Genomic DNA, 27226 nt, shown 5'->3' with positions numbered 1-27226 from the left:
TAAAATTCAAAGAAAAAGGGGGGGAATAAGGAATGGGGAAAGTACACACTGGCAATTGATTAGTCTGGTGAAAGAACTGTATTTTAATCCGGATTTGACAACCCGTCATCCATAGGAAGTTAGAGGGTTAGGAGCGCAGCAGGAAAGGCCAAGAATGCATAGTTAGTACCTGAGGCGCAATACACACTTCTGGCCTGAAACCTAGAAACGCGATACAGCACGTGATATGTAATGCTGGCCAGCAAGAGCAGCCTGAGGCCCTTCACCCCATTTCCCCTCAGCCCAACCCTTCATCCCTGCGTACGGCAGCCCGTTGGTCCCCTTCCAAGTACGGGAGAACAAAACATGAGACAGCTACATAGGGAGACAGCATTTCAATTCTATGTACGATGCCGAGTGCTCCACATGCGATGCGTTTGCGCCCGCGACAGCCACGATCGAAGGATGGATGCTACACGTGTCGGCGCCGGCATAAAAAGTGTGACGAGGAGAGGCCTGCTTGCCTGGCTTGCCGAAGAAATAAATTGACTTGCTCCTGGCCTACTCAAGCATACCCGAGTCATCTGGAGGCGGGGCATAACAAACCAGGGAAAACCAGACCTGATTCTTTCTTTGGCCATCGAAATAAAGAGATTATAATCAAAGGAACGTCCGCATCGCTTCTCAACTTCTATTCTCCATCCTCAGCTGGAATATCAGAGGGTCTCTCCTATTACTTGAGATATACTGCAAAGAGCCTCGAGGATTTGACTTGTCCACTACTTAGGCCAATCTGGAAAGGGCAGATCCTTGAAGATTCAAAGGAGTTTACCTTTGTTGCCAGTTCCTTGGACTCTATCACCTCACTCCATCGCGCCAGATTACAACCTTCCGAATCTTTGCGCCATATCAAAGAGGCATTCTCTTGCCGGGCAGCATCAATCAATGAATTTCGATCCACCGTTACCGAAATTACGCCACGCAATGCGTCGGCTGTTCTAGATTTTGCTGCACTTCAATTTGTCCTGTGCCTGGACTTCCCACGATCGACCACAAATTTTGGGCCTGGCAGAATAATTAGTGCCATGTCTGCACTTATCTCTGCCCTACGCGGGTTTTGGAACCTCCAGCCATCAACAGTTCCCCTTGTCAAGGATCCATACATCCGTTCCTGGTCAAAAATTCCCCAGCCCGAAATGAATGACACTACTCATAACCCCAACCTGCTTGCAAGGCTTGAATGTCTGTACGAGTTCATAAACTCGGGCCAGCCTTCGTCGGAAAGGACCACATGCTGTATTGCTCTGGCCCAGCTCCACGCATTTTTCGCTAACATGTCCCTCCGTGAACGCGATTGGAATCTGTTACGTACGTGGCCAGGAATTATCCCGGGGGAATTCGTCAGCCTGATAGACAAACGGAACCCTCTTGCTCTAGTAATAACAACGTATTGGTGCGTTCCAATTTTTCGGGGCTCAAGGCACTGGTTGTTCGCTGGCTGGGATGGTGGGTTTCCTTCGGCAGCTGCTACGTTCATGACCGGGGATGCTGATCTAGCTTTGTTTCTGTCGGACGCAACGAAGTATGGGATGGCCGGGGATAGTCTGCGTTCAGATGTGACATATGAGACACGCTTGTGTCACAAGAATATATTGATACCTTATTATGGCAAAAACCCACTGCTCGACAATTACATTAGCAAGTCACCATGCCCAGAAAGCTGACAACGTCTCACCTAGCGTCAATGGCCTGGGGAGAACCGGTATACGACGGACTTTGGGACGAAACCATCTCCTTCATACTCCCCGCGCAATAGGGGACACATTCGTTGAATTATTAAATATACATTCATAGGACTACAAGCACTGCCTCGTCCCGGTCATTAATCCTTCAACCTTCACCCGGTCCCGTTACTGCATTTATCTGTTTGAGTTACTGCAGTAATGGCATTGCTAGACACGAAGGACATGAAACTGTCCTTACTACACTTCGATCCTATGATTATGGGAGAAATGGTGATTTTCGCACTACAATGGTCCGCTTGTTCTGTTAAAGTGTGCCAGTCTCACGCCTACAGTGGACATCAGTTAGGGCTGGTCCAAGATAGTCCACTTAGATAAGACCTAGCGTAAGATCAGACTTAGCAACCTTCTCCACCAAGTCAGCCTGTGTCTGAATCAAAACTACTAACGATGATTCTGGGCTCTGTTGGATAAAATGTCGCCCAGGACCTCTACTTATACGGGTGTAAGTGAACGTAATAATAGAAACTCTGTCCGAAGGCTATCCAGCACCAGTGTGATCCCTCAGCTGAGGGGTTGATCTTACAGGATGGTAATGCTATACCGATGTCGGTATAAAATAGGTCGATCAACCGGTGGGGCCGCCGCCCGTGGACATATATATTACTCGAGTGGCTTCCTGCTCAACGTGCAGCTGGCTTATCTGACTTCTCCCTTCCGGTACATGTTTTTCCAAACCCAGTCGTCTCACCAGTACCTCCACAGCAGAGTGGAAGATGGACCAATTTTTCAAATTTCTGGCGGTAAATCCACGTATTAAGTATGCCACGCCAACGTGGCCTGATTTCGGTAGTTGGCGTGCTGGTTTTGTAGTTGATGAAGATACCATCCCCGCAGTGATTGTGCGCCCGCGCTTCGCCGAAGACGTTGCAGCCTTGGTCTCCGTCCTTGCCACAAACAACGTTCCCTTTTCCGTTCGTGTTGGTGGTCATGACATGTTTGGACGCTCACAAATACACGATGCTGTTACCATTGATCTCCGCGAGATCGCATATGTTGATATAGACCACACTGGTCATACTGCACGTCTGGGAGGTGGTATACTTGTTGCAGAATTGATTAAAGAGCTGGAGAAAGACAATCTAGTGACACCACATGGCGTGATACCTGGCGTGGGATATGTGGGTTGGGCAACCTACGGCGGGTATGGCCTCCTCAGCACTCAGTATGGGTTAGGGGTGGACCAGATTCTGGATGCCCAGGTGGTGGATTGTGAAGGCCGCATTCGCCGTGCAGATAAAGATATGTTGAAAGCCATCCGAGGAGCTGGAGGATTGTTAGGCATTATTGTCGAGGTCACGATCAAGGTGTATCCGTTGGGCCAGGTCAGTGAAGCGTCCCCTTCTCGTACGTAACACCTAGTCTCATGGCACGGATATCAAGGTTCTTGCTGGCGCTATTATATATGAGTCCAGCAACCTGAGTGCGGCCATCAGGCATTACAACAATGGTTATCACCAGCTAAAACAAGACTACCTGCCCTCCTCCCTGAGCCTCTACCAGTCCGTTATGAACGGACCCTCTGGCAAAGCATTGACAGTATTGTTTTGCTGGGCATCTTCAGATATGGAGACTGGGTTACTTTGGTTATCCAAAGTTCAAGCCTTCTCACCCGTGGCGATGTGTACTGTTTCCCCTACTACAATGGCAGCCTTCACCCTGGCAAATGAACCACTCATGCCTAAGAGTGTACATGGTACTATGTTGACAGCAAATATCCACGAGCTGACTCCAGAGGTCGTCGATGTTATTGGTTTCCATTCATCCCTGTAACCTAATGACTCGGCCATAGTTTTCGGTATACATGAATTACGCGTATGTACCCCAGTACCATCGCTGGACTCAGTCATATATACTCGGTCTCCACATTTCGTACTTGAGATAGGAGCCATTGTCGAAACACCACATCTGTTGCCCGATGCAATTAAGTGGGGCCAATCATTCTATAACGCTGTCCACAAGACGGACCTGGCAAACATTATGCCTTCAACATATCTTCCCTTAACTGGCCCAGAGAAGGTCGATATGGGAGCAATCTACGGGCCTAACCTTGAGGTCCTGAGGGACATCAAACAGCGCTATGATCCACGGGACGTTTTCAGGCATGCGCTAGTAAAGGTGTGATTGTATCGAGACATTATATTTTATGCTGTTCTACGTCGCTCCACTATCAGACAACTTCTATTCCAGCTCTTACGCGGTGCACTCGAGGGTAGTTCCGTTGGAGGAGTTTTAAACACTATTGCCGGTGCTAAATTAGGTGATGATTAGGTTGGTAAATTGAACAAAACTAAAAATATCGGAAAGGATTACGTGGTTGAGAGTATATCTAACATTCAAGGCTCTACGTGGATTCTACATAGAAACATACATCGTAGATTGGAACAAACAATATTAAGCGAGTTCTCTAATGTTTACACGTATTGAGTCTCCGAATGACAGAAACTGATATACACTTCAGGGCACCCTCATCAATCGTTTCACATTGACGCCAGTAGCAACCGGGCTACCTATCCCGTTTCCCTAAGCTCATTAGCTTTAATAAACAATAATAGTCTGCTAGACTAGTCTTCCAGCCACAGAGCTCCATTCATACGATATGATAGAGCTTATACATTGACATCAATCACACGATGGCTCCCCGGTTCCTTTCAGGACTTCGAACTATACTTTCACCTAGAGTGCATCATAATGCTGAGTACTCTTAAAGTTTTGATTCATTCTTTATAGTGTCTCTGATAATCCGTCGCAAAATCTTGCCAGACTAGAGAGTCATCAGAAGCCAATACGCGTTATCACATGCCCTTGTTAGTATCTAGTAAGACGTACCGGAGATCTGGGGATGGTGTTGGTGAAGACCACACCACCTGTGAGTCTTTTGATCGTTGATACTCGGTTGTTGACGAATTGCAAGATGTCGTCCGAGGTGACGGAAGTTTCGGGTGCTGCCACAATGTAGGCACGAGGGTGCTCCTCGTGGTCCCTATCTCTATCAGTCCCCAAACCGTGATCCAACTTTTAAAAAACTGTATCAAGTCTTACTTTCTCACACCGATGACGGCAGCATCCCTGACAGCAGGGTGATCGAGAAGGAGTGCTTCCAGCTCAGCACGCCAGACCTGGACGCCCTTGACTTTAATCATTTCCTGCCACAAGATGTCAGCTCTCATCGGCTTTAATCCCTCGTCTACTGTTACTTGCCTTCTTTCGGTCCACGACGTAATACCACCCATTCTCATCCTGGCGGGCCACATCCCCTGTCCTCAACCATCCGTCCGAGGTAATCGTCTCATGGGTCGCCTTGTTATTTCGCCAGTAACCCTTCATAAGGTTTGGACCCCGAAACCATATTTCCCCGCTTTGTCCCGGTTCAACCTCATTTTCATCATCATCCATCAGCCTGATCTCGCAGTTCGGAATTGGCTCTCCAACGGAGCCAGCTACGGCCGTTAGGGTAGGATCCCACCCGATTGTATTACAGCAGGATCTACGGGCGAAGTCAGTAAGGGCATAGACTTAAGGCTATGCTAAGTGGGACTGGGCGAAAGGGATGAGACGAACTCAGTTGACGCAAGCCCCTGCTTGATGTTGACTTGGCCTTCGGGCCAAAGCGACTCGTACTGAAAGGTCGGTTCGGGACCTAACGGTGCTGCACACGAAAAGGTCTTGGTGACGCTGCTGAGATCGTATTTGCCACTCCCACTGCAGGGTCCTTGGTCATGGCCACTATGATCGGGAGCACGAGGTGCAGTTCCGTGATACGATACTTCTCGATGCTTTCCAACATACAGTGAATCTCGTACTGTCGCATGATATATCAAGGGACCTGTCTCGCGACAGAGATGGTGCAGAAATAACATAATGCCAGGCCGTGGTAGAGTGGAATAGTGCACAGCCACCTGGAATTCTTGGCTGCCAGCTCCTTCGTGCGGAGGTTGGGTTCAAGGCTCATGACGAAATCTGTCTGGACACAGTTGGAAAGGATGCCATAATGCGAGACCTCTGCTGCTTTGGGGAGACCAGTTGTGCTGCCAATCGTCAAGTTCGGGTGACTGGAGATCATGGGAAGCCTCAGGATAACTAACCCAGATGTCATTATCATATAGACGGTGGTCAACTTCGATTCACTTGGGGTTAGTCTCTTCCAATAGAAGCTTCGGCCTATCTCTGTCGATGCCAATAAATTCTTCCAGTGCTTTACCCCCGTTTTAGAATCATCATTGCCGCTGCCATCCTTGGCAAGCGGAGCATGATTAAACACGTAAACCCGCTCCCGCCCAATACCTACCATTTCGGCGGCCTCCAGAGCGCAGACCAGAGTTTCTTGGCTTGCCAGAATAAAGTGTGGCGTGGTGAGCTTGAACTGATAGGCCAGCTCGCGCGCATTTGAGTGTGGGTTCGCGGACTGGTATATGCCGCTGGCCATGATAACGCCAAGATTGATTACATCGGTCACCTTCTTCTAACCCTGCGGCTTGTAGTCCTGCAGCCAAGCGCTGGGACCAGAGACGGGGTTCGGTCCAGGTCATGGATAACGTCTCGGGGTCTTCGGCATCAGCAAAGGCGAGAGCATCGCTTAGAGAAGTTGTAGGGTCTCCGAGGAGTTAGGTAGGGATGTCGACTTCCGGAACAGACACGTTCCACCGTGATCTCTGTGGCATGGCTATATGCTTTACTTGCACACTAATACTGATATAATTGATGGATAAAGAGTCGAAAATGAAGCAATCGTAATCTTGCACATTTTGGTAAACTACCGAAGCTTCCAATGTCGGGCGCCTTACATCACGTGCGCTGGTAAAAGTTTGATTAGCCTGAGCTCTGATATTACACAAAAGTAGTTGAGATACTGAAGCATTAATATCGATCATGGTGTAAGTCCTCTATGATATTACCGTTATAGGCCCTTTCAGTGGGCTTTAGGGAGGGTCGTCTCAGAACCCGCGATTTGCCGAAGTCTTAAGAATTGCAAGTTAAAGCTGGACCCTATACGGTACAGAGCGCTACCGGGCTCTGATGTAGAACCGTTTAAATATACCAGACAGAAACATGTATTTTCTCTGGAAGGCTCGCTGACATGTCATTTCAGAAAACATAGCGTACAGGACAAAGGATTGCCCTTCGAGTCGACGACACTTTTGTGTATCAGCTTCTCATGACCGCATGGTAGTATGTATCTCCGCACATCCTTATATGTTATTTATCTTGTCTATTCTGTACTTGTTTAAGTTTTACCTTCCCACTACCGATAGCCTACCTGAAGAATATATTCCAAGGCAGTGCCCGGTGGCTCTGACCTGATTGCATTCCTATCGAGCAGTGGAACGTGATGGCCTAATGCCCACTCGGTTAGCGTAAACCATATACCCAGTTCATCTTCCGAGAAGAGATGACATGTAATACTGCTCTCGTGATTTGTTCAGTAGAAAACAATAGCGTTAGACCAGTCACGTCAATACCATATATTCAGAACCTCTGCTGCTTTGGCAATCTATGTCAGTAATCGTTTATTTATACCCTTCACTTTGCCCGATTATTTTTTTCTCTTTACCTTTCTTTTCTTCCCCAGCAGTTTCTGTCGTACCGGGAGGTCCCCAGTTTGTTCGCGTCCTGCGAGGTAGTCTGAAGCAGCATCGGATTACACGAGCGTGTGGCCCATGGTAGGCTTCGCTTTGCGTGTCCGATGGATTATGGACGTCCCGAACTGGTACGGCCCAAATCCAACATTGGTCGCGAATACGTTTGCATGCTACAATCAGAACCGTAGGCCCAGCAACACAGTGGAGGGGCACCATAAGGGCTGTCTGGTCAATAAGCAAAGCAATAATAGTTATAATAAAAGCAACAAAGTAAAGCGGGAGAACATATAACAGTCGGCACTCGTTCAGGTCTCACAGTCTTCAAGCAACTGACTCTTCATACGGGTTCAAGCCCCGGTCTTGAGAACGAGGTTATTAGGGGTGATCAACGTACATAATACTTTAACCTGCCGAAAAGGATACGTACAATGATACAAATATTGTCTAATGGGAATCTCAGCTAATGAGTTGCCCTCTTGCCCGTCCTTTTTCTTGTTTCTTTATGTGTTTCATTTGATGTGAGCAATATATATACTTCGACGAAAATAATAAACTAGACCCCTAAGTATACCGGTGATTTGTATGTCCTTGATATCGTTGTAATAAACTACCCGTTTGCCTCACCCCAATCTTCACCACTGCATACCCTTTTGTAATTTGTGAAAGCAAATCTCAAGCAAGTCGCATATTAAGTAGCAATATAGAGGAAAATCGATTCACATGAAGGAAATGACGTTTCAGGAGATAAATGATGAAGGATTTTTGAGGCTTTCCCAATTCGCAAGGCATACCGAATTCGGTATCCTTTGCACGCGGACCAATCATAACGGGGAAAGTGGAGACTAGCAAATATTCAGATTCCCATCATTTGGCCAAGACCTCGATTTAGGCTCCTTTAACAGGTTTCCGAGAAATGATCATCGCTAGGATGGATATCCTCTGAGTACTAATCCGGGTGGATCTCGTCGATCTCTCTCTCACGTTGACACAGAAAGAAGATGTGATTGATTAAAGGCAGGACTACTAATCAATAATGGAAGCCTGATACCATTCGCGGGGAAATGTTGGGGAAAATGATCCACACCTCGGTTGCACTTCTATTTAGTTCACATGTTGGACGGTTGACTAGTGCGAGTGTAATAGAAAAGATGGAGGGGTCTCGAGTATAAACGCGATGATGCCCAGTTTCTTCACCCGTCGCCTTACAACGCATCCCCTTCGAGATGGCTACAATTACACGAAACCCGTTGGACTCGATGAAGTCCACTTGGCGTTCTTGGGATAGGACGCAGTGGACCGCAGCCCACTGGCTTATCGAAACCCTAAATATACACCATATCGATCTTGATAAAGAGGTCCCGATTCACCAGAAGACAGACAAGGTTCCTTACGCCCCAGAGCTACAATTCCATCGTTGGGTCCTCATCCACGCCAGTATCCCACTCATCATTCACCAGCTCTACATCAACTATATCGGTCAGCCCTCGGCGCTGCTGGTCTTCATCTTTTACAGCCTATCCCTGGAATTGATTGCTATCCACGAAGTACATGTCCTGCGCCGCGTCGGGCACAAGATCGGGTTCTTTGATGGCGATAAGCATCCTCGCGATGGTGTGCCTGATGTTGGAGTACGAAAGACGGTCCAGACACTCCTGTCAGTTATATTCCTACGTCCGATGGCCACAGTAATCATCTCCTATCGCGCAGATGAACCCCCGTCGTCGATCCGGTGGTTTTGGCTCATCTTCGAAACCGGCGTCTACGCAGTCGTGCTCGACTTCTGGTATTACCTATTTCACCGCTCTGCACACGAGACAGAATTTTTATGGCAGTTCCACCGCAGACACCACTTGACAAAACACCCTAATCCTCTCTTGACGGCGTACGCGGACCTCGTACAGGAGTTCTTCGATCTTGTCGGTACACCTCTGATCACATATGGGACAATGAAGCTGATGGGCTTCCCCATGGGGTTCTACGAGTGGTGGTTCTGCCAACAGTATATCATCTTCACAGAGATTTTGGGTCACAGTGGTCTGCGGATGATCGCCACAGCGGTCAATCCCTGGACCTCATTTTTAAGGCTATTTGATATGGAGCTCTTGCTCGAGGACCATGACCTGCACCATCGCAAGGGCTGGAAGAGCAGCTATAATTATGGGAAGCAGACCCGTGTGTGGGATCGCTTGTTCAACACATGCACGACTCGTATAGAGGGGCACCGGGATAATATTGACTATGTCAACACTGCGGAAATCCCGTTGCATTGATTTGGTCTGCATGGCTTTCCCTGGTTCAACGAAAGAGGAACGGTTATATTGTCCATGTCTTATGTATACCTGAGTGATAGATATATGTTATGAGTTTCTTCAAGACCTATGTTTCGGTGGCAATACTTTGCCTGTCGTCTGGTATCCTTGCGTAGCTGTACATTCTCCAGAACGATCATGCTTAAGATTGTTCCCAAGCTGAACGGTATAAGAATAGGGATGATTGGATCAGGTGTGACATGTTGAGGACATCATGATTGAGAGTCTAGTGTTCGTCGGATTTCGGCGTTTGCAGATGTGGGGTATCATCCACGGGCGATGCAGTCCAATAGATGCGACCTTAGGGTTACAGGTGAATGTGTACCGTAACCCGGAACGGAATAGCTTGCTACTTAGTACGCTGATATGGGCTTCTCTATAATCCTCATGAAGCTGTCTAAATATCGTCAGTAATTATACGGGATATCATCTTGGTCATTCTAAACGCCGAAGACCGAAATAGGTACTCATGATCTCCCTATAAAGCCATTTCAAAAGAACTGTGCCCGTTACTGTAGTCCTTTAACTACTGTCAAATGGATTAGAAGTATCTCGCCAATTCCACTGAAGAAAGTCTAGCTCACTCTTTGGTATTTGTGTTATCTTGAGAAGCCATAGTTGTCACTTAGCTGGTACCTGGGATCGTTTATTGCTCGATCAGAATCACGGATAACCAGAATCTATCGGCACCAGAATGACACAAATTACAAGTAACTTGTCCTCGCCACTTCAAGCTCCTGGTCAACAGGCCGGGTGTACCCTCGATGTCATTGTGCACGCAATCGACGCTCACGACAAAGAGCTACAGTTAATTAACGAACAGGTATGATATAGCCTTCGTGTGGAAACCACTGCCCGAGCGTGGAAATTGTCATTAACATTTGCCCACAGATACACAAAAACCCTGAACTTGCTTTTGAAGAATTCAAGGCACATGACAATATAACTACCCTGCTTGAAGACCTTGGCTTCTCGGTAACAAAGCATGCATACGGCCTCGCGACTGCCTTTGTCGCAGAATATGGAAGCGGAGGACGCGTGGTAGCCTTCAACGCCGAATATGACGCCCTTCCTGGAATAGGCCACGCATGCGGCCATAATCTCATTGCAACTTCCTCGATCGGCGCCTTTCTTGGTGTGGTCGCCGCCTTAAAAGCATCCACGCTTCCTGGTAGAGTTCGACTGATTGGCACACCGGCAGAGGAAGACGGCGGTGGTAAGATCAAGCTCATCGAGGCTGGAGCATACGAGGACGTCGATGCGTGTCTTATGGTTCATCCCGCAGCTCATAAACGGTTCCCAGATGGTGTCACAGGTGTTTCATATGTCACGTCGAATGCAATCGTCAAATTTAGGGCCCGCTTCACTGGCAAACCAGCTCACGCGGCGGGAGCACCGTGGCAGGGCATCAATACGCTCGACGCGGTCTGTTTATCATACAATGGAGTTTCAATGTTAAGGCAACAAATACAGCCCCACGAGAGAATCCATGGTGTGATTGTCGAGGGTGGAACGAAGCCTAATGTTATCACGGCCAGTGGAACCGTGGACTACTTTTGTAGAAGCACGAGTTTGGAAGAAGCCGAGGCTCTGAAGGATAGAGTTATAAAGTGCTTTGACGGGGCTGCAATTGCAACAGGCTGCTCGGTTGAATATGAAACGTGAGTACAAAGTGCAAAGCAAGCCACTACCATTCTAAGCACTGAATCAAACAAAACCGAGATTGTTAACGGGGCATTCATTTGCTGTAGTCGCGAGGCGTACGCGGATCTTAGGCCAAATAAGGCTCTTTGCGCTAACTATGATTCTGCAATGGCAACCCTCGGCTTCCCAGTTGCGAGTTCTGGAGCCACGCAGCCCGGTTCAACTGACATGGGTAAGTCATTGTTCACCGTGAATGGAAGATTTCGATATCACTCTCTCCCTATCGATATTCATTCATTCGATATTAAGCCCTGCGAAACGGTCCAAGCAAACATACTGATTGCCATCTGCACTCTAGGCAACGTAACGTACGTCTGTCCTGGGTTCCATGGCGGGTTCGCTGTTCCGGCTGATCCAGGGGCATTCAACCATACCCCTAGCTTCACTAAGGCAGCTGGAACAAGCAAAGCCTATGAACTTGCCCTAAACACTGCGAAGGGTATGGCTGTTGTGGGGTGGAATGTCCTATCCGATGATAGCCTAGCGGAGGGTGTTAGAAATGACTTTGAGGAGGATAAGAAGATGCGGGAGTCGTCTCGCCGTTAGGTTCTGTGGCTAATTGTAACTTATTATCTGATCTTTAGATGCTTGAGGGAATATAAGTATGGATTTTTATAGGACTAGTTGGTTATATGGACATATTCAGGGCGTGAATGGCTAGGTTGCACGTAACAGTAAGGTTGTGGCAATGCTCACGCGTTGTCCCTACTAAGAATCTCGTGTATATGTTTGTCACCTGTTGAATAGCTCGCCCTGTAAAGTGCTGTATGTGAAAAGATATATCGATGGAATTGCTGCTATTTTAGAGTCCGGTCTACAACGGACACGATGAACTCTAATTATAGTGATAGTATACCACACTAAAATTACAACTTCTCTATATACATCTAGAATCATTATAATGACCACTCCATTATACAGAACATGCGAAATTATCAGACGGGAATGATTTTGGCGAATGTGGTATGCGTTGCCTCTTTGACAGCAGATCTTCAACGTTTGTGCAACCTCTTCAAAGACGGGGGATCAGCAAATAAAATTAGTTCAGTGAAACCGTGACTACCGAGACCGGAAGGTCTCAGTGGTTTCTTGTATTCGATAACTTGACGAGATTAGATCCGTAGCAATTCGTAAGTATTTGCTTGCTGCAATCTCGGGTCATGTTATCCTGGCAAGCCGTGAACAGGCAGTGATCGCAAGTATAGCCGAGGAAGGCCAAGAATATAATGTAGGACGCACTGGTGTATCCAGGGGCCCAAATGCTCTGTATCACTGACCAAGTCCTGCTGAGTTGGCCAATCACCTTTTTCGTGAACTAAAGTGAAAGAGTAATTTATTACCACCTAGAATCACTTAGGCCTGCAGATTTTCAACATGGAACGTACATACGAGGTGAGATATGAAAACATACTTTGCTTCTGTATAGTGTTAATGATGAATAGAACGCACTGAAGCTCTTAGAGACGTGAAAGCGAAAAGGCCGACTGGCAGCCCCTGCCGTATCCACGAAATAACTGGTAATCTAATTCTATCTAATTTTATAAATAGTTTTATCATACTTAAACATCTATGTAGTTATACAACGGCTCAAGATTCTTTAACTAGATTTAGGCTATAGAAGTGCACTCCCACTCAAAACCGCCTAGGAGAGCGGGGTAGATTACCAGTTAGTTAATTGTTAACAATAGAAAACGAGGTAATGTGACGGAGCTGAGATGAACGTTTATACATCCAGCATGATGTCTACCATTAGGCCCGTAACAAACTTCCTGCCAGTTCGCTCTCCTCCTGCATCCTAACGTAAGGGATGCTTGACGTGCGACCAAGTATGTAGTAAAGGCAGTATATAAATCGTTGTAATGCATCATATGTGAAAGCTGACATATGGTTTCTGATTCTAGCAGTGATCTAATCTACATACTGACTTTGTCAAACAACTTAGTTCTAGTGCAGCCGACAGCTACCTAGGTGACTAGTTGTAGGACTCTCAGTGATATGTTATAAGTACTATCTCAAAGTTTCATTATTTTAATTTCCAACTTAAGCACTAAAATCAGTTGTGTCAAAAATATAATAAGTGTACAGGAAACCAAGTTTAGCTGAAGTTAGTTTTAAATCTCAGAATTATTAACTTTTCTTTAGGATGTAGAATATTGGAGCTGGTGTGTTGCTGTATTTTATTGGGGTCTGCTTCTTCAATACTAAGAGATCTGATGAGCATACAGGTGGGCCATATGGGCGGGGAACCAAAATGAGAACTACGATGGCTGGCTGAGGCTGAGGGGTACATACATTTCTAACTAGATGAACAGACCTAATTTATATGGAGAATAGCCCCGCTCTCGGCAATACTAGAGACCATACTGAGATCTAGAATAAGCCGTCTGGCGACCTGCAATACAGTGATGGGAGGGAACGATTCCTTGGTTTCCCACTTCCCCACTGATCGGCAGATTAGCCTCAGCCTGGACATGTATTAGTGGCCAGGCGCAGCCCTCACTGAGTATATCAATGAGCTGATACGTCACACCTCGGCTACCACGTCAGCTCAGCTGAGATGTGGGGGGGTATGCTGCGAGTGTATTTCCGAGCAATTGTTCGAGCATAAATAGAGCTTGGCCGACACTCTGCCAAAACTCTGTCGAACGGACAAGATCTATAATTATTTATTTACCGTCATCCCCGCATACCAGCGCAACATGTCCGACAGGAAGGTAACTGAGATGTGTGGCGTGGGCCTTTCATTCAAGGAATCAATCAAGAATTAACATAACTCTACCAGGAAGCCCTCATTCGATTCGTCGATCCGGGAAGCTTCGAGGAGCATCAGACGGAAGTCATGTCGTAGGTTCACCTGAGGTTCATCTAAAAAGAGACAACTTGCTAAACATCGCCACAGGATCATTAATGACGATACCGAAACCGATGAGTTTATAATGCAACCCAGCTTCCCTCCGATAATTTGCCCTCCGTAAGCTTTCACCAGCTTCTTGATGTATGAATTGACCCTGTGAGGGCTAACCCGGAAGTTTTACCTAGGCCATTGACTAAGCAGGCAGTCAACAAGTTGAAAGCTCTATCTGGTGTCCAGGTTGTTCTTCCAAATGATGAAGAATAGGATTGATCATGGTGACCTATCCTAGAGCTGCAGCATAGACTACTCTGGAGGAACTTGGTCATTATATAGCTCGAATCGACATCATATTTTATTACAAATTACATCAAACTACCCCAAGCCACAACAGGAAGATATATGTAATCACCTTTTCTCCTGTCTGTTCCTTGTCCCCTGATAACCGAGGCCAACAATCAACGACTAGATCCCGAGTGACGGGTTGGTTGAAAACACCCACAGGCCCACACTGGGCTCTACTTTCTGAACAGTCATATACAAGCTCTCTCCTATATCCTTCGCTTTATGACGCAGTGGACCAAGACATCCAACCCTCCTTGCTTTTAGAAGCACCCTAGACCAAGCGACGACCTCAGGGGTAAGCCTTCCGGTGCGCTTTACAATGGATGTAAAGGTAGTCCATTATTCTGGGACCTATGGTGCTGCAGAATTAATGCGATGTGCTATGAGAGCATGTTATTATGAGAGATGACAGGTGTATAGTCTTGATAGGAGCCCCCCTGTTATAAGTACATGTTGGGGGACGGTCAGTTCAGAGAGATATGAGATATGAGATGTGCAACCGATAATCGGAGCAATGATTCCCACCTCTGCCTAAGTGGACATCCAAAAAGCAGGATTGGGCAGGTGCTATGACAATGTCTGCTTGGACGACATGTCGATCAACACAAGGTTTATCTGGTGGAGAACGTCCATACCATGTCACATAGCTACGCGATGCCATTTATTATAGGGCAACCCGTGATCAGAGTTTGAGAACGACGAATAATAACAGGGATCTATAGATCTTCGGAACCATCGTCATTCATCTATCTGCTGAATAAAGCAGGCAACGTAAAGTCTTAGAACTACTATGGATGCCCTAGGATCCCAGACAATGTAGTATACTAGTCTTGATCCATATAAGCTTGGAGCCTATAGATAGCCCAGAATGGGCTCAGGCATATTTTCATTCTTCCAGCGACGTCTTCTTTAGGCATTCGGACTAAAATCTTGCTGATGTGAGTCCATCTAACCCCATTGAAAGACTTGTCAAGGCAAAGGCACCCCAAGCTACGCTGCTTGCTGCTTGGACGTTTGATGAAAACTCCTGATAAAGGCTATCGACGCTCAGTCAGCCTTTAGATCGCTACGGAATGAAGGCTATTAAGCAAAATACCCAACAAACGCCAATGACGCAAGTGGCCACAACAACAAGGTCCAGTACTTATATCTCTGGGTCATCGTCCACAAGAACTTGGAAGTAAACGCCATGAAACCTACGGCTGTGCCGAACTTCTCCCATTCCCAGTGTGCCATGATTCAACATGTCTCTACGACCGATTTAAATTATCTGGTCTGATCTAGCCACACACCTCACGGAGGTGTGAAGAAGTTCTCCAGTAAGCGGATTCACAGTCACGTCAACTCGTGGGCCTTGTATTTCTCGCAATGAGCTCGTGCAGAAATAAATCGTTCGGAGAGTGAAATATCCTCGTCCCGAGATCTGGTGATCATCCACGAGGTATTATGTTTTTACCTTGTTATCAACAGTCGCATAGGCCTGCACGATTAAGCCATTTCATTAGCTGTTTCCAAGGGGATTGGCATGACTCGTGTTGTCAAAGGATGAAGCATAAGTAGTCATCTTACCTGGGCGTGGTGCATTTGACAAAGCTCGAGACAAGCATATCCCACATCACCACGTGCAGGACGGACTATTTCATGATATTTGTAGTTAGAAACATTGAGCTTTGGTGTAAGACGGAGATTGAACGGAAACTTTTGATCATAATCTGATATGACATGGCTTTTTTTATGTCAATATTTTTACAGCATACAAAGTTAATGTACTCTTGTGTTAGCCCTTCGGTCATTTTCCGGTTCCCTCTGTTTGTGAGCGCCTTTGAAGATGCACACCGCAAGGGGGACTAGGCCTAAGAATATGACTTCTTCGGACGTACGGCTTTACGTGCAACAGAATTAATTATATGCAGGTCGGAGAAACATCAGTTGTATTTATCAACGCTAACTTTAAACATTGATCACCCATATATATTGTTTTGATGTGTCTTTTCTCTCCTCTTCTTGAACTTCATTGCATGTCACAGATGGCAGTGAATGGTTTGTAATAGTATTTGGAATAGTTAACAATTTTTCACATATCGGGATATTTGGGCTCTGAACAGAGCTCCCATGGTTCTCATCGCGTGCCATATCAATTCAGTCTCCTTCCCCGTCCTGCCTACTAAGAGAGTTAGAAAGGCGACTTCGCTGAATACGGACCTGTGATATAGTACTTTAGTGTCTTGACGGCAAAAATTTGGGCTCGAAATTGCGCAACCCCTGATGGTCTAGTTGGATATGGCGCTCGGCTGTAATAGTCTTTTCAAACAAATGTCTTTGTAACCGAGAGGTCCCCGGATCGATCCCGGGTCGGGGGAGTACGATTCTTTTTTTTCCGCCCTGGTGGTGGTCGAGTGGTAGGCTCACCAGGGCGCCGCTAACCGCTGTGAGTTCGAATCCTGCCTGGGGCACCCTTCCTACCATGTTAGCTAAGTATGGGGTTTAGTTAGTTGTTGGTATGCATGGCAGATTGGCTGGATTCCCCGATTTCTCCTACCATCCTAACGGCCTAAGGCCCCTTTAGGGCCTAAGCCCTGGGTAGAGGTATGGTGCTACGCAACCTAAAAGGGAAAGCGCGTTAGTTTGTATGTTGGGATTGATGGTCTACTCACTGCTGCGCCCGGTTAAGGGGTGCCCCATATACAAGCAAAGTGTGTAGTTGCTATAAGGGCCCAGGCCGGGCTGAATATACTATAGAACCGAGCTACTTTCCGAGGCAGAGCGGTATTCTAACATGAGAGAAATATAAAGTTATGGCTAGTACTACTTCTAAGGGTTCTATATGGCGCTTAGTAGGTGTGAGAGCGGTGGCCCACGTCATACTATCTACCCCTATAGAGTGGCTCCCATATTAGGCATATGCAACTCCCCTTCTAAAATAATAATAAACAACTAGTAACGCTGGATGAAGGTCGTAGGGGTGAATATGATAAGATCACCTCGGTAATGCTTGGCTGTGACCGGTTTTCAGAAGAGGAAGCACTATCCCACACTCTTACGTACGCCGCCACAAGCTACGAGACTACAGCTTTTACCATGCAATGGCCCATTGTGGCCCTGTCCAAGTTCCCTAAAGTGCACCATCGGCTCTGTGAAGAGATCCGAGCTCATCTCTATTGTCTTCATAATGTCTTCGACTTCAGTCCTCATGCCGATACTCTCAAGTGTATGCCGTACCTGAACTCCTTCTGTAATGAGGTCCTCTGCCATTACTGCCCAATTTCTATCACTACAGGAGAGACAATCCAGGATTACCAAGTCCGCAGGTCGAACAGTATTTCCTAACATCTTGATCTTATGCCAACATGAATCTATACGTCTGGCTTTGAGGTTCTCTTATTTTTCTAGACATATCTGCTTGTCTTTACGTCCACTGCAATATATACCTCGTTGTCATAGATTTTAGCTTTCATTGAATAAGGCCAGCTAATCAAGTATAGCTATATCGTATCATTCTGCAGCCCCTCTTCATTGGAGGTTCTAGCTCAGGGTAATTCCTTTGGGGGCCTGCGTCCCGGCCGTGGGGTGGGTACCCGAGAGATATGAGCCTGAGACTCGAAGAGGACATTTGAGGCTACCACGTCAGAAGTTTCAGGGACTCAATACTTGTGTTAGTGCGACTGATGAAGATGTTACTAATGGAACTATCATCTTTCCCACAGCCGTTATCGTCACGATGGCTCAGATCGTTGTCTTCATCTTCTGCAAAGCTAGCCCTTCATCCTAGGGCGGGAGTATAAGTGATCGCCGTACCAAGTCGGCTTAGCATCCTTGGTCCTAATTGTCAGTAGCTCTCTGACACTGCCCGTGTTGTCAATGACGATCAAATTAAGGCAAACGTGCTTGAACCCAAACCAGCAGACTTGTTAGAGGCCGTGAGGATATCATCGGCGTTCATCCGGAAGAAGATAGGCGAGTCTTCGAGACTGAAATTGTAAGTCTGGACCATCCAGGAGAAGTCCTTCACCCCAGAGTTGTGATACACTATATAGCTTCCCTGGTTTATTGGGGCTGTGGAGGTTTATTGTATACTGGGCGAAAACGAAACAACGACACAGGTGTTTTACATAATATTGAAATTCCAACCTTAAAGAACAGTTTTCATACATTCCCTTTGATAATCTCACTTATACCGGTATCGTCAAGCATCTTCAACGTCCCTTCCGGTAGTTCCAACTTAGTGGGGTCAATTTCAGGAGCCGGTGCGTCGTTCAATACTGCATGCACTGTACGTTCACCATTCAACAAGCGATGAGCATTGTCCATGGCACTGTATACAGTTCCAACTGGGGTCTCCTTTTCGATCCAACCGTCATCATTGTGGATGTCCGACTCCCTCGCCTTTGGACCAGCCGCCTTCCAGAGTCCAATCAACGACGGAAAGGGGGCAATACATCTCAACCAGCCATTTTGGCAGAACCGACCTATCGCCACGTCGAACGGAGCACCATCACCTTTCGGTGTCAAGGAAAGCGCAGAAAGAAGCTTTTGGGCTCCAAGATAGGTAATTGCATATCCAAGACTACATACTCCATCATGCATCCTTGCTACCAGACGAGTGCCATTGTCAGCACCCGCGGGAAAACCGTGCCAGTAGCGTGGTAGCTCAGGGAGAGGAACGGTCGTGATATCATCCGTTGTCACATGAATTGGACCAGTCTTGTACTGTATCCCACAGTGTCCTATCCACAGAAGGTCCCACAAGTCCCCATATGGTGAATGTGAAGGTCCAGTATCACCTTGCACTAGCTGCGAAGCGGATGCAAATCGTTGAAGTTGTTTCTTCAAGTTGACATCCCAATCCGCGTCGTCCTCCAGGACGAATGCGGTGGAGATCCGCTCGTGTACTATTCTGTAGATGTTCCCTTTAGCGCAAATGAGAGAGGATTTATGAATCTGCTTATCTTCTCATACCTTTGCATGACATTCATATGCGCCCGCCAGGCTCCCATCTCAGCTGGTAGCTTGCCATGATCCCAATTCTGAGCCAAATGGCAAGATCTTAGTAGCGACTCTAAAGGGCGTCCGAGCGAAGGTGACACTTACCGAAGGATATGCCTTTTTGTCAATGTCGTCTACAAACACCCCGTTCACTGGCTCCGGGTGGAATTGTAGGATCGAGGAAGCCAGTGTGATATAGTCACGCTTGTCCGGTCGGTTCGGCATGTTGATGAAGAAGACCTTCTCAAACTGGTCGAGGAATATCAGCGACCTGTATGATCATATTGCTGCGCGTAGACAGAAGTACCCCAAGAGTCTCATTTTTCACTGCGTCTACATCGCGGCGGGTTGCCCCGGACGCGTTTGCGGTCGCTCCTGAATACGATGAATGCGGCAGCGCCAAGAAAATTAAGAGAATTATTATGAACACAATAGCAGTCTGTAATAATGGGCGATTGATTAATTTCAATAACCTGGCGAAGTTGGCCATTTTTACTCATAGGTAAGGATGACGAAAAACAGCACGTCAGCCTGTGGAAATGGGCGGCGGGCGATAGATAAATGGACTTTGAAAAACATGCAACTATCCGCCGAGCCAATTTGCGAGGAGTGGATCAGGATGTACTCCGGAGTAGGATTTGGACTTAAATATCTATCATTTGTTCTCATGCGGTTGCCCGCCCCACCGACTGTCGTGTGTCTTTGTTCCCTTTCGCCTCAGACCGGTCTATCCGGTTCACGGAATGAGCCGCGTGAATTGACTAAGCTCGCCTGTTAATGTCTTAGCTAGCGCTTATCATTACGCAGTTTGGGATTGTAAAGGGACCAATACAATTGCCGGACTCCCGACACAGGCTGTGTCATTCATTGTCATTTATGTAACCCTAACAGTAATCACTTCTGTGATTATTGACCCCTACTTGCTTTGGCTAGGTACATGGTTAGTCTGAAACAGAACTCTGAAACTAAGGTACTGTGGGACAAGGGTCTTTCAGGGATCATCACGATGATGTCCAATGTGTGTTGCGGAGTGAGCGTCTAAGCGCCCACAGTTAGGCCATCAAGACCCTGATTCTTAACCCTAAATCGCTGTGATCGTCGGCCCGATACTGGGCTAGGAATCACCATGTAAAACACCACGTTTCTAAAGCCTCGGCATGAGGCTTGCCTGGTACAGTCATGATAAGTCTCTTTTTTTTTTTTTTTTCTTTTTGTTCTTCCAATATTATCTAGTTTGTCAGTCGCTCTGGAGGAGCCATAGTTCATCTCTGCACAGTGCACAGGCAATCCCCCGGATATCATGGTGGATCAGCGCGTAAGACCCTGATGCCGGTTAAGGTTTGATTTCGGTAAGACGGAAGCTTGATATGATAGCTTTTTCGTATGGGGAGTTCGTCCGTGTACAGCCCATTTAATCTCTCCCTCCACACGGCCTGGCTCCGTTTCGTCCGAACAGCCGACCTTCCTAATGGGATTAGTAGGATCGCTATCCGTGTCCTTGGCATGCACGCTTAGCTATTTATAACTACTTTGTCTTTTTTTTTTTTCTTTTTTTTTTTTTTTTCTTTTGTTCTTTAGAATAAGAATAAGCACCATTGAGTGAAGCCGTCGGGGCCGTAAGAGAAGGGCAGGGAAACTTGAATTTATATAGTTGAAAGTACACGTTTTTGACGTTGCCGGGCTGTTTTCCTGCCCCAGATGTAACATTCAAGCACACTCCTCAAATGGGTAATTATGTACATATTGATAGTTATGCCACGATTTATTACTAATCTATAAGCTCTAAGCGCTAAACCTCTTTGACAGCCCTTGGACCACGCATCTCGACCGCAGCTATGAGTACCTCGCATCCTCCTATTCCGCCATCGAGAGCCTTGATCGATGACGGGCGGTAATTCGAAAGTATCACATTCAGCGAGATTCGCTTTAAATGGAGTATTATTCATGGATTTGATGAGCTTAGTAATCGATCACTCAGTGTCTCTTTTAGAGTTGTCCAAAGACAACATATACTCAATATCACGACGTTCTTTTAATTCTTCGCTGCATATTTCCTTAGCCTGACGGTGTCGAACCACAACACTCATAATGTGTATAATTAAGTTTTATGCCCTATGCGGCTCCAAGTCGGTATCGTTGATGAAATACCTTCTCTTGCAGAGTTCCATGGCGAAGTTAAAGAGACAGTGTTGCAATGACTTAATCTATGCCTGCATGGAAACAAAACTCCTGTGTCATACCTAATAAAACATAATCATGGCACAGTACATCCTGGCGGGTTGTGGGTTCTGACAGGGCATGCCGGTTTCATCTTAAGTGGGGAGACCATTGTTAATGCTAGGGCAGCCAGTGTTTCGAAGGCTTTCCGGATTGAATTTTTCCTCGTGACGCACTATCTATGCATATTATTGAAAGTTAGATACAACGTAGATGTATCATTCTATCAATGAAATCCGTCCAACCCACCCTAGCCTCGACAAACATCCGGGTTGCGCGATCTTGAACGAGTCAGATACTGCCCGTACGGTTGGGCTTAGAACGCGTCGTTCCAGCAAGTGGTATCATTCTTGAAGACCGAGTCATTATTAATGGCACTTTACCAGAATTTCACATCGAGACTCTGCAAAATAGCAGAGCGGTATAAGGCAAACATACTGAAGCCTTTCGACCAGAATGTTGGCTTACCACTGACATCCGGTAGGGGCGACACATGCAACAAGGGCTATTTGAAGTTTCCGTTACCAAACGAACTTTTTCATCAATTTGGTTGCATGACTTAAATTGCAGAAGACCACAGCTTTGGCGATAATGAACTTCGATGTAAGTGAATTGCTCAAGCAATAGGGCATTATATTGACATTGAGCTGGAAGTCACGGCCTGAACCACAAGCCCTATCATTATATGTGACCTCTTGGTTGTCAGCGATTCCGAGGATACACTCAATAGACCAAGCATTGATCAGGGAAATGCCAGAGTCCGAAATCACAGCTCAACACAATCGATGGCTATTTCAGGGAGACTCTAATACCATATTTCATTTGATGTGGTAAAGCCTTATGGGATAAGAAAGATATGTAGGAAATACCAAACGAAATATATCTTCAGTAAGTCTTACCAGCGCAAATCTCTTGCAAAACATTTGGTCTGGCTAGATATGTCTTCGCCTGAGCTGTGGAACGGCCGAGGGTCGATATTTGCTTAATTCTCTCCGGTACCAGTGCCTATTCGCATTGTCAAATATTTCAAAGTTTAATATTCCGATATGTCGATGTGCTGGATTAATTCCTAGATGCTTGAAGGGCCATAGAAGATCAGACTTCGTTTAAAGTTCTACAGTACTTCTGCTGAAGCTTATCACCAGAAGCGGCGTTGATCTTGCTGGCGGGGATACCCCCAGCATCCTCGCAAAGCAGTTCGACGACAATTGGTATCATAAGCACTCAAATACAGAATGTTAGACCACCAGTCTTGAAACAAAACATGGGCATTACAGGAAAATCGTTCCCCTAGCAAAGCCGTTCAATTATACCTGTTAGAAAGATGGGAGAATTGAACGAAGCTACTGCTTCATTATTGGTTTATCTCTCTGTCTCGGAAGTACTACTTAAAAGCAAACCACCACAACCTGAACCTACCAGCGGACGAAACTAGTATAGGTGCTTGAGAATCAGAGAGGAAACAGTCGATGGAGTCCAATTCTATAACTCCTGCGTTGATTTGTCTTCATGAGATAGTCCTACTTCACAAGAATAGCCAGTGTCAATAGGCAAGGGGCTTTATTTGATCTTGGTTTCGCCAGTCAAAATCAAGTCATGAGGAAAGGCAAGTCCTTTGTCAGTACTGCCCGAAGAAGGGTCATCAGCGTCGAAGATGTGCTTGCCAGGATAGAGCAAGTTCGTAGTCAAGAAATAGTCGAGTGTGTTCATCTCCAATTTCGTATTCGGGCTGGGGACCTGCAAGTTCTGAAGGGGTTCAGGTATTTTGTTGCTGGCCCCGCCGAATGCTTCCCACCAATGTACGTCTTCCGCAGATTTAGTGATTGTCCAATTTTTGTCACCTGCCCAGTCGAAGCCGAGCAAATTAGGGTGGCCAGGAGTTTTCTTATCTTTCCACGAGCCCGTTGCGGTCCACTTGAACTCAAGATTTGTTGTGCCATGTTCATGGCCAGGGACCCTTCCAGTGACTGTGTCTATTTTCCATTTTACTTGTTGCTTGTTGGTGTAGTTTATCTTGTTAGACTTGGAAATGATGCCGTCGCCGAAAGAGATTGTCGTCTCCGGGTCGGAGAGACTAAATTTCATAGGATCCACTGTTGTAGTCTTTATACCCCCGGGCCCCCACGATTCTTTTTTCTTCATTTCCTTGATGTCTATATCGTCGGCTATCATTGTTGCACTGAGATTCAATCCACCTGCAAGTCGGGCATCATGGGTCAGTCTTTAGTCACTTTAACGGATTCTACTACGACTTACCCTTGCCAGAAGTTTTGTCCTTGAAGCTCTTGAACCCTTTGCTTAAATTAGGCTGTGGCATTGTTAGCAGTCTTTACCCAGAGATATAGATAGGGGTAGTCGTACCATTATGAATTGTTTAATAAGCAAATCATTGTGCATGATTAGACTGCAAGTGCGTCCACGGGGAATGGGGATTAAACCATTGGCATAAAATGTACCCTCGAAAGCCTGTGTGTAACTTTCGGGTCTGTTTGTTCCTTCCTTGACTGAGATCCACATACACAACGCTGATTCGTCGTTTTCTGTCTTTCCTTTCAATGTGTTGAAGCGAAATGAGCGAGGTTGTAAAGAATCTGATCCTGACTCTGGATTGTATTTGTTGGAAACACCAGCTACAAAATACTTGAGCTCTGCATGTTGCTGGAAGTATTCCTTAACGGCTCCTAAAAGGAATGCCATGCCTGCGACACGCTTTTTGGACTCCTCGGTGGTGCCAATAAAGTCGGCTGATGCCTTCTCAAAGGTAATGCAGACATGCTGCGATATGTCCTTCTCACCTGGGTTGAAGATAACTAGTTCGTTCGCTGATGCGGTTTTCACGCCTTTCCCTGTGGACTCATCTTCGCTCTGACTTAATTCTACTGTACCTTTAACATTGTTGAGCGTAGTCTTGAAGCTTATCGCCATGCCAGAGGGTAAATCTTTGGTTATGTTCTTGGCTATAATGACATAGTGTCCTTTCTGGATATCAAATGTAAGGGTAATGTTTCCGTGCTCGTCCTCAAATTGGAGAAGAGGATGTTCCAGGTCCATGAAGACGTTAAGGTGGATTGTCTCGTCTGTCAAAGGGTCGACGTAAGATGTCTCCAAGGGGCCCATTTTCAGGATGGACTTCAGCTGTTCTGAGCGCGCCCGGAGAAGTTGATTGACTTTCTCCTCAGAGTAAGATACCAAAATGTCGAACCCTTCGGTTGTCCATTTGCCCATCATCTGCTTAGAAAGCGCGGGGAAGTCAAGTTGGGTGGCCATTTTGTGTTTTAAACGTGAGACTGCTCAGACAAAAGGAACCTCAATATGATCGTGATGTTCAAAGGGTTTGTCCTGTGGAAGATCAAATCATGGTATAAATCACCATATCACATTCCCTGAAGCTTCAATGTGTAGTTTTAATTGTGAGTGTTGGGCAAACAATATGGCTGAATTGGCCAACGCATGCAGTAGACTGCAGAAATGTGCTCGGCTGAGTTGTCCATATTACTGATCACTGATTGGGTGATGGTCTATGCACACCCCGCGTTGTCTCTATGATGCACATCCATTTATTCCTATTTGGAATGAGCTACTATGGCACGGATCACCACTCTTCAGTCGCCAGGTACCCCATTGGCAACTTACAGGCTGACCGCCGGCAATCCCGATCCTACCTCAAGCATCAATACCCAAAATGTGCTCCATGGTGCATGTACAATGACATACTAATGCACGCACAAAGTGCGCGTTTAGAAATCTGGAACAATGCCTTAGATCGGCTGACTTGCTTTCGGATTAGAAAGAGAAGGAAACCCGCAAAACCAGTATCCATGCCTTGGAGGCTTTGAAAAGGTCTCGTCAACCGGGGTGTCTTCATATTGTTCACAGTTCATCAGAAGTGGTCATTTTCCCTGAGATTCCATCCACCATGGCTCCCATTCTGCCAGATAACAACTATGCATACCACAGTAACGCAAAGGTCACGATTATCCTGAGCACTGGAAAATACACCATCGATGACAAGTTCAAGTTCTCGACGAATGCCTGCCTGATATATGCAGAGACAATCCACATTGCCTCCTCTATCAAAGCTCCCGGCCAGAGCATTGGCCTCTTTTGCCATACACTCACAACCCCAAGTCGTGTCACCATTAACGTTTCAGGCGATGAGGGCAGGGCAGGCGCCAATGGTGTTGATAAAGATGGTGGAAAGGGGGGAGACGGTCAGAATGCTGGAAATGTTTGGATCTGTGTCCAATCCCTTCCAAGGGAAAATACTTTCCTGAACTTGGAGATCAAGGCGTATGGTGGATCTGGTGGCAGAGGTGGCGACAGCACGTCATCTCAATACGACGCAAAAAAATCCAAGGGTGGAGATGGTGGTAACGGTGGAAATGGAGGTAGGCATATATGCCGCAATTCTCTCATGAATAGATAGAGATAATGACCTGGTCTAGGTGATATCGAATTGCTGTTTGGAACAGCAGTCATGGACGCCGCTCGTGCTCTGGTGGAAATTCAGAAGCGACCGTGGCCGGAGCAGGCTTTGTGTCTCACAGAGCCAATACTATCCGACAGTCTCCCTGGCTATCTCTCACAAGAGGACACACAACTCCTTGGGCCTCTCAAGAGCCTCCACAGTGTGCTTCGAGCCATAGTCCGCCAGCTCAAAATCTTGTCCGGAGCAGGTGATAGCAAGGAGATTCAAGACACTGCTTCTTCCCTCATACGGGAAGTAGATACCGACCTCGCAGCAAACGATAAGGCACCAAAGAATGTCACCACTGACACATTCAAGTCTCTCCAAGGGATACTGGAATCGATTCGCTCCCTCAACCAAAAGACGCCAAACCTTAATGCAACTGATATCCTTGCAAACGCCAAAAAGGCCATCGGAACCGTCGTCCCTCAAAATGATTCAAAGATGATTTCTATCACTGAAAACCTTCAAAATACCCTCCTTAGAACTATATTAGACATAGAGACTTCTGTCTATGACATAGCCAAGTTTAACTCTAGAGGTGGGTATCTGACTGAACCAAACTAGCTTATTCTCCAGCTGACAACCTCAGGTGCCGCCGGTTTCGGTGGTATCGGTGGCATCGGATCCCAAAATGGTGCTAGCGGCAAAGCCGGGCAAAAAGATGGCCGGAGCCGTGCTAGGAACTTGCATTTCCAAGGCACAAAGAGAGACGCTGATGTTTGGCAAGCCTATATCTTCCCCGAACAATGCCAGATGCTGTTGAACAAAGCCGACGATTTGTTCTTCAGCAGCAATACAGATGACTGGAAAAGCGCAAATACAATCTACAACACTTTGCTTGCTCGTCTTCAAGTGCTACATGACCAGGGAAATAGCTCCTCCGGTTTGTTCAGTGCTTTGGAACATCTGGAAACTGAGCTAAATGTAACATATAATCCCATCGAACAATTGAGATTAGTATATGAGCAAGCCATTAGTCGTCGCAA

The 27226-nt window shown here is 46.5% G+C and overlaps 7 protein-coding genes and 1 non-coding gene across 8 annotated transcripts; 5 read left to right on the top strand and 3 right to left on the bottom strand.

The window, feature by feature from the left end:
• Window positions 1-2310: 2310 nt before the first annotated feature.
• Window positions 2311-3136, top strand: AO090103000294 (FAD-binding oxidoreductase; the record flags this gene model as incomplete). Its single annotated transcript, XM_023233347.1, has 2 exons — window positions 2311-2524; window positions 2619-3136. 2 exons carry the CDS (start codon window positions 2311-2313, stop codon window positions 3134-3136), a joined length of 732 nt encoding a protein of 243 aa, XP_023093899.1.
• A 322-nt stretch (window positions 3137-3458) lies between these two features.
• On the top strand, window positions 3459-4052 carry AO090103000295 (uncharacterized protein; the record flags this gene model as incomplete). Its single annotated transcript, XM_023233346.1, has 3 exons — window positions 3459-3477; window positions 3610-3899; window positions 3972-4052. The coding sequence occupies 3 exons, from the start codon at window positions 3459-3461 to the stop codon at window positions 4050-4052; spliced, it is 390 nt and encodes a 129-aa protein (XP_023093900.1).
• Window positions 4053-4589: 537 nt separating this feature from the next.
• AO090103000296 (uncharacterized protein) lies at window positions 4590-6652 on the bottom strand (the record flags this gene model as incomplete). The annotated part of the gene is made up of 9 exons (XM_023233345.1): window positions 4590-4764; window positions 4824-5043; window positions 5102-5221; window positions 5248-5303; window positions 5343-5446; window positions 5485-5583; window positions 5608-6199; window positions 6249-6356; window positions 6417-6652. The coding sequence occupies 9 exons, from the start codon at window positions 6650-6652 to the stop codon at window positions 4590-4592; spliced, it is 1710 nt and encodes a 569-aa protein (XP_023093901.1).
• A 1931-nt stretch (window positions 6653-8583) lies between these two features.
• Window positions 8584-9630, top strand: AO090103000298 (sterol desaturase family protein; the record flags this gene model as incomplete). Its single annotated transcript, XM_001826825.1, has 1 exon — window positions 8584-9630. The coding sequence occupies one exon, from the start codon at window positions 8584-8586 to the stop codon at window positions 9628-9630; it is 1047 nt and encodes a 348-aa protein (XP_001826877.1).
• A 733-nt stretch (window positions 9631-10363) lies between these two features.
• On the top strand, window positions 10364-11919 carry AO090103000299 (M20 family metallopeptidase; the record flags this gene model as incomplete). The annotated part of the gene is made up of 4 exons (XM_023233344.1): window positions 10364-10492; window positions 10561-11330; window positions 11421-11545; window positions 11672-11919. The coding sequence occupies 4 exons, from the start codon at window positions 10364-10366 to the stop codon at window positions 11917-11919; spliced, it is 1272 nt and encodes a 423-aa protein (XP_023093902.1).
• A 4909-nt stretch (window positions 11920-16828) lies between these two features.
• AO090103t00007 lies at window positions 16829-16929 on the top strand. Its single transcript has one exon. It is a non-coding gene; the product is annotated as a tRNA-Tyr (tRNA).
• A 1112-nt stretch (window positions 16930-18041) lies between these two features.
• On the bottom strand, window positions 18042-19777 carry AO090103000301 (uncharacterized protein; the record flags this gene model as incomplete). Its single annotated transcript, XM_023233343.1, has 4 exons — window positions 18042-18185; window positions 18719-19463; window positions 19526-19593; window positions 19658-19777. The coding sequence occupies 4 exons, from the start codon at window positions 19775-19777 to the stop codon at window positions 18042-18044; spliced, it is 1077 nt and encodes a 358-aa protein (XP_023093903.1).
• Window positions 19778-23329: 3552 nt separating this feature from the next.
• On the bottom strand, window positions 23330-25036 carry AO090103000302 (uncharacterized protein; the record flags this gene model as incomplete). Its single annotated transcript, XM_001826828.1, has 3 exons — window positions 23330-23964; window positions 24026-24077; window positions 24131-25036. 3 exons carry the CDS (start codon window positions 25034-25036, stop codon window positions 23330-23332), a joined length of 1593 nt encoding a protein of 530 aa, XP_001826880.1.
• Between the last annotated feature and the right edge of the window lie 2190 nt (window positions 25037-27226).

Source organism: Aspergillus oryzae, chromosome 8 (genome assembly GCF_000184455.2).
Source record: "Aspergillus oryzae RIB40 DNA, chromosome 8".
Taxonomy (NCBI): Eukaryota; Fungi; Ascomycota; class Eurotiomycetes; order Eurotiales; family Aspergillaceae; genus Aspergillus; species Aspergillus oryzae.
This window is presented reverse-complemented; position numbering and strand designations above follow the sequence as displayed.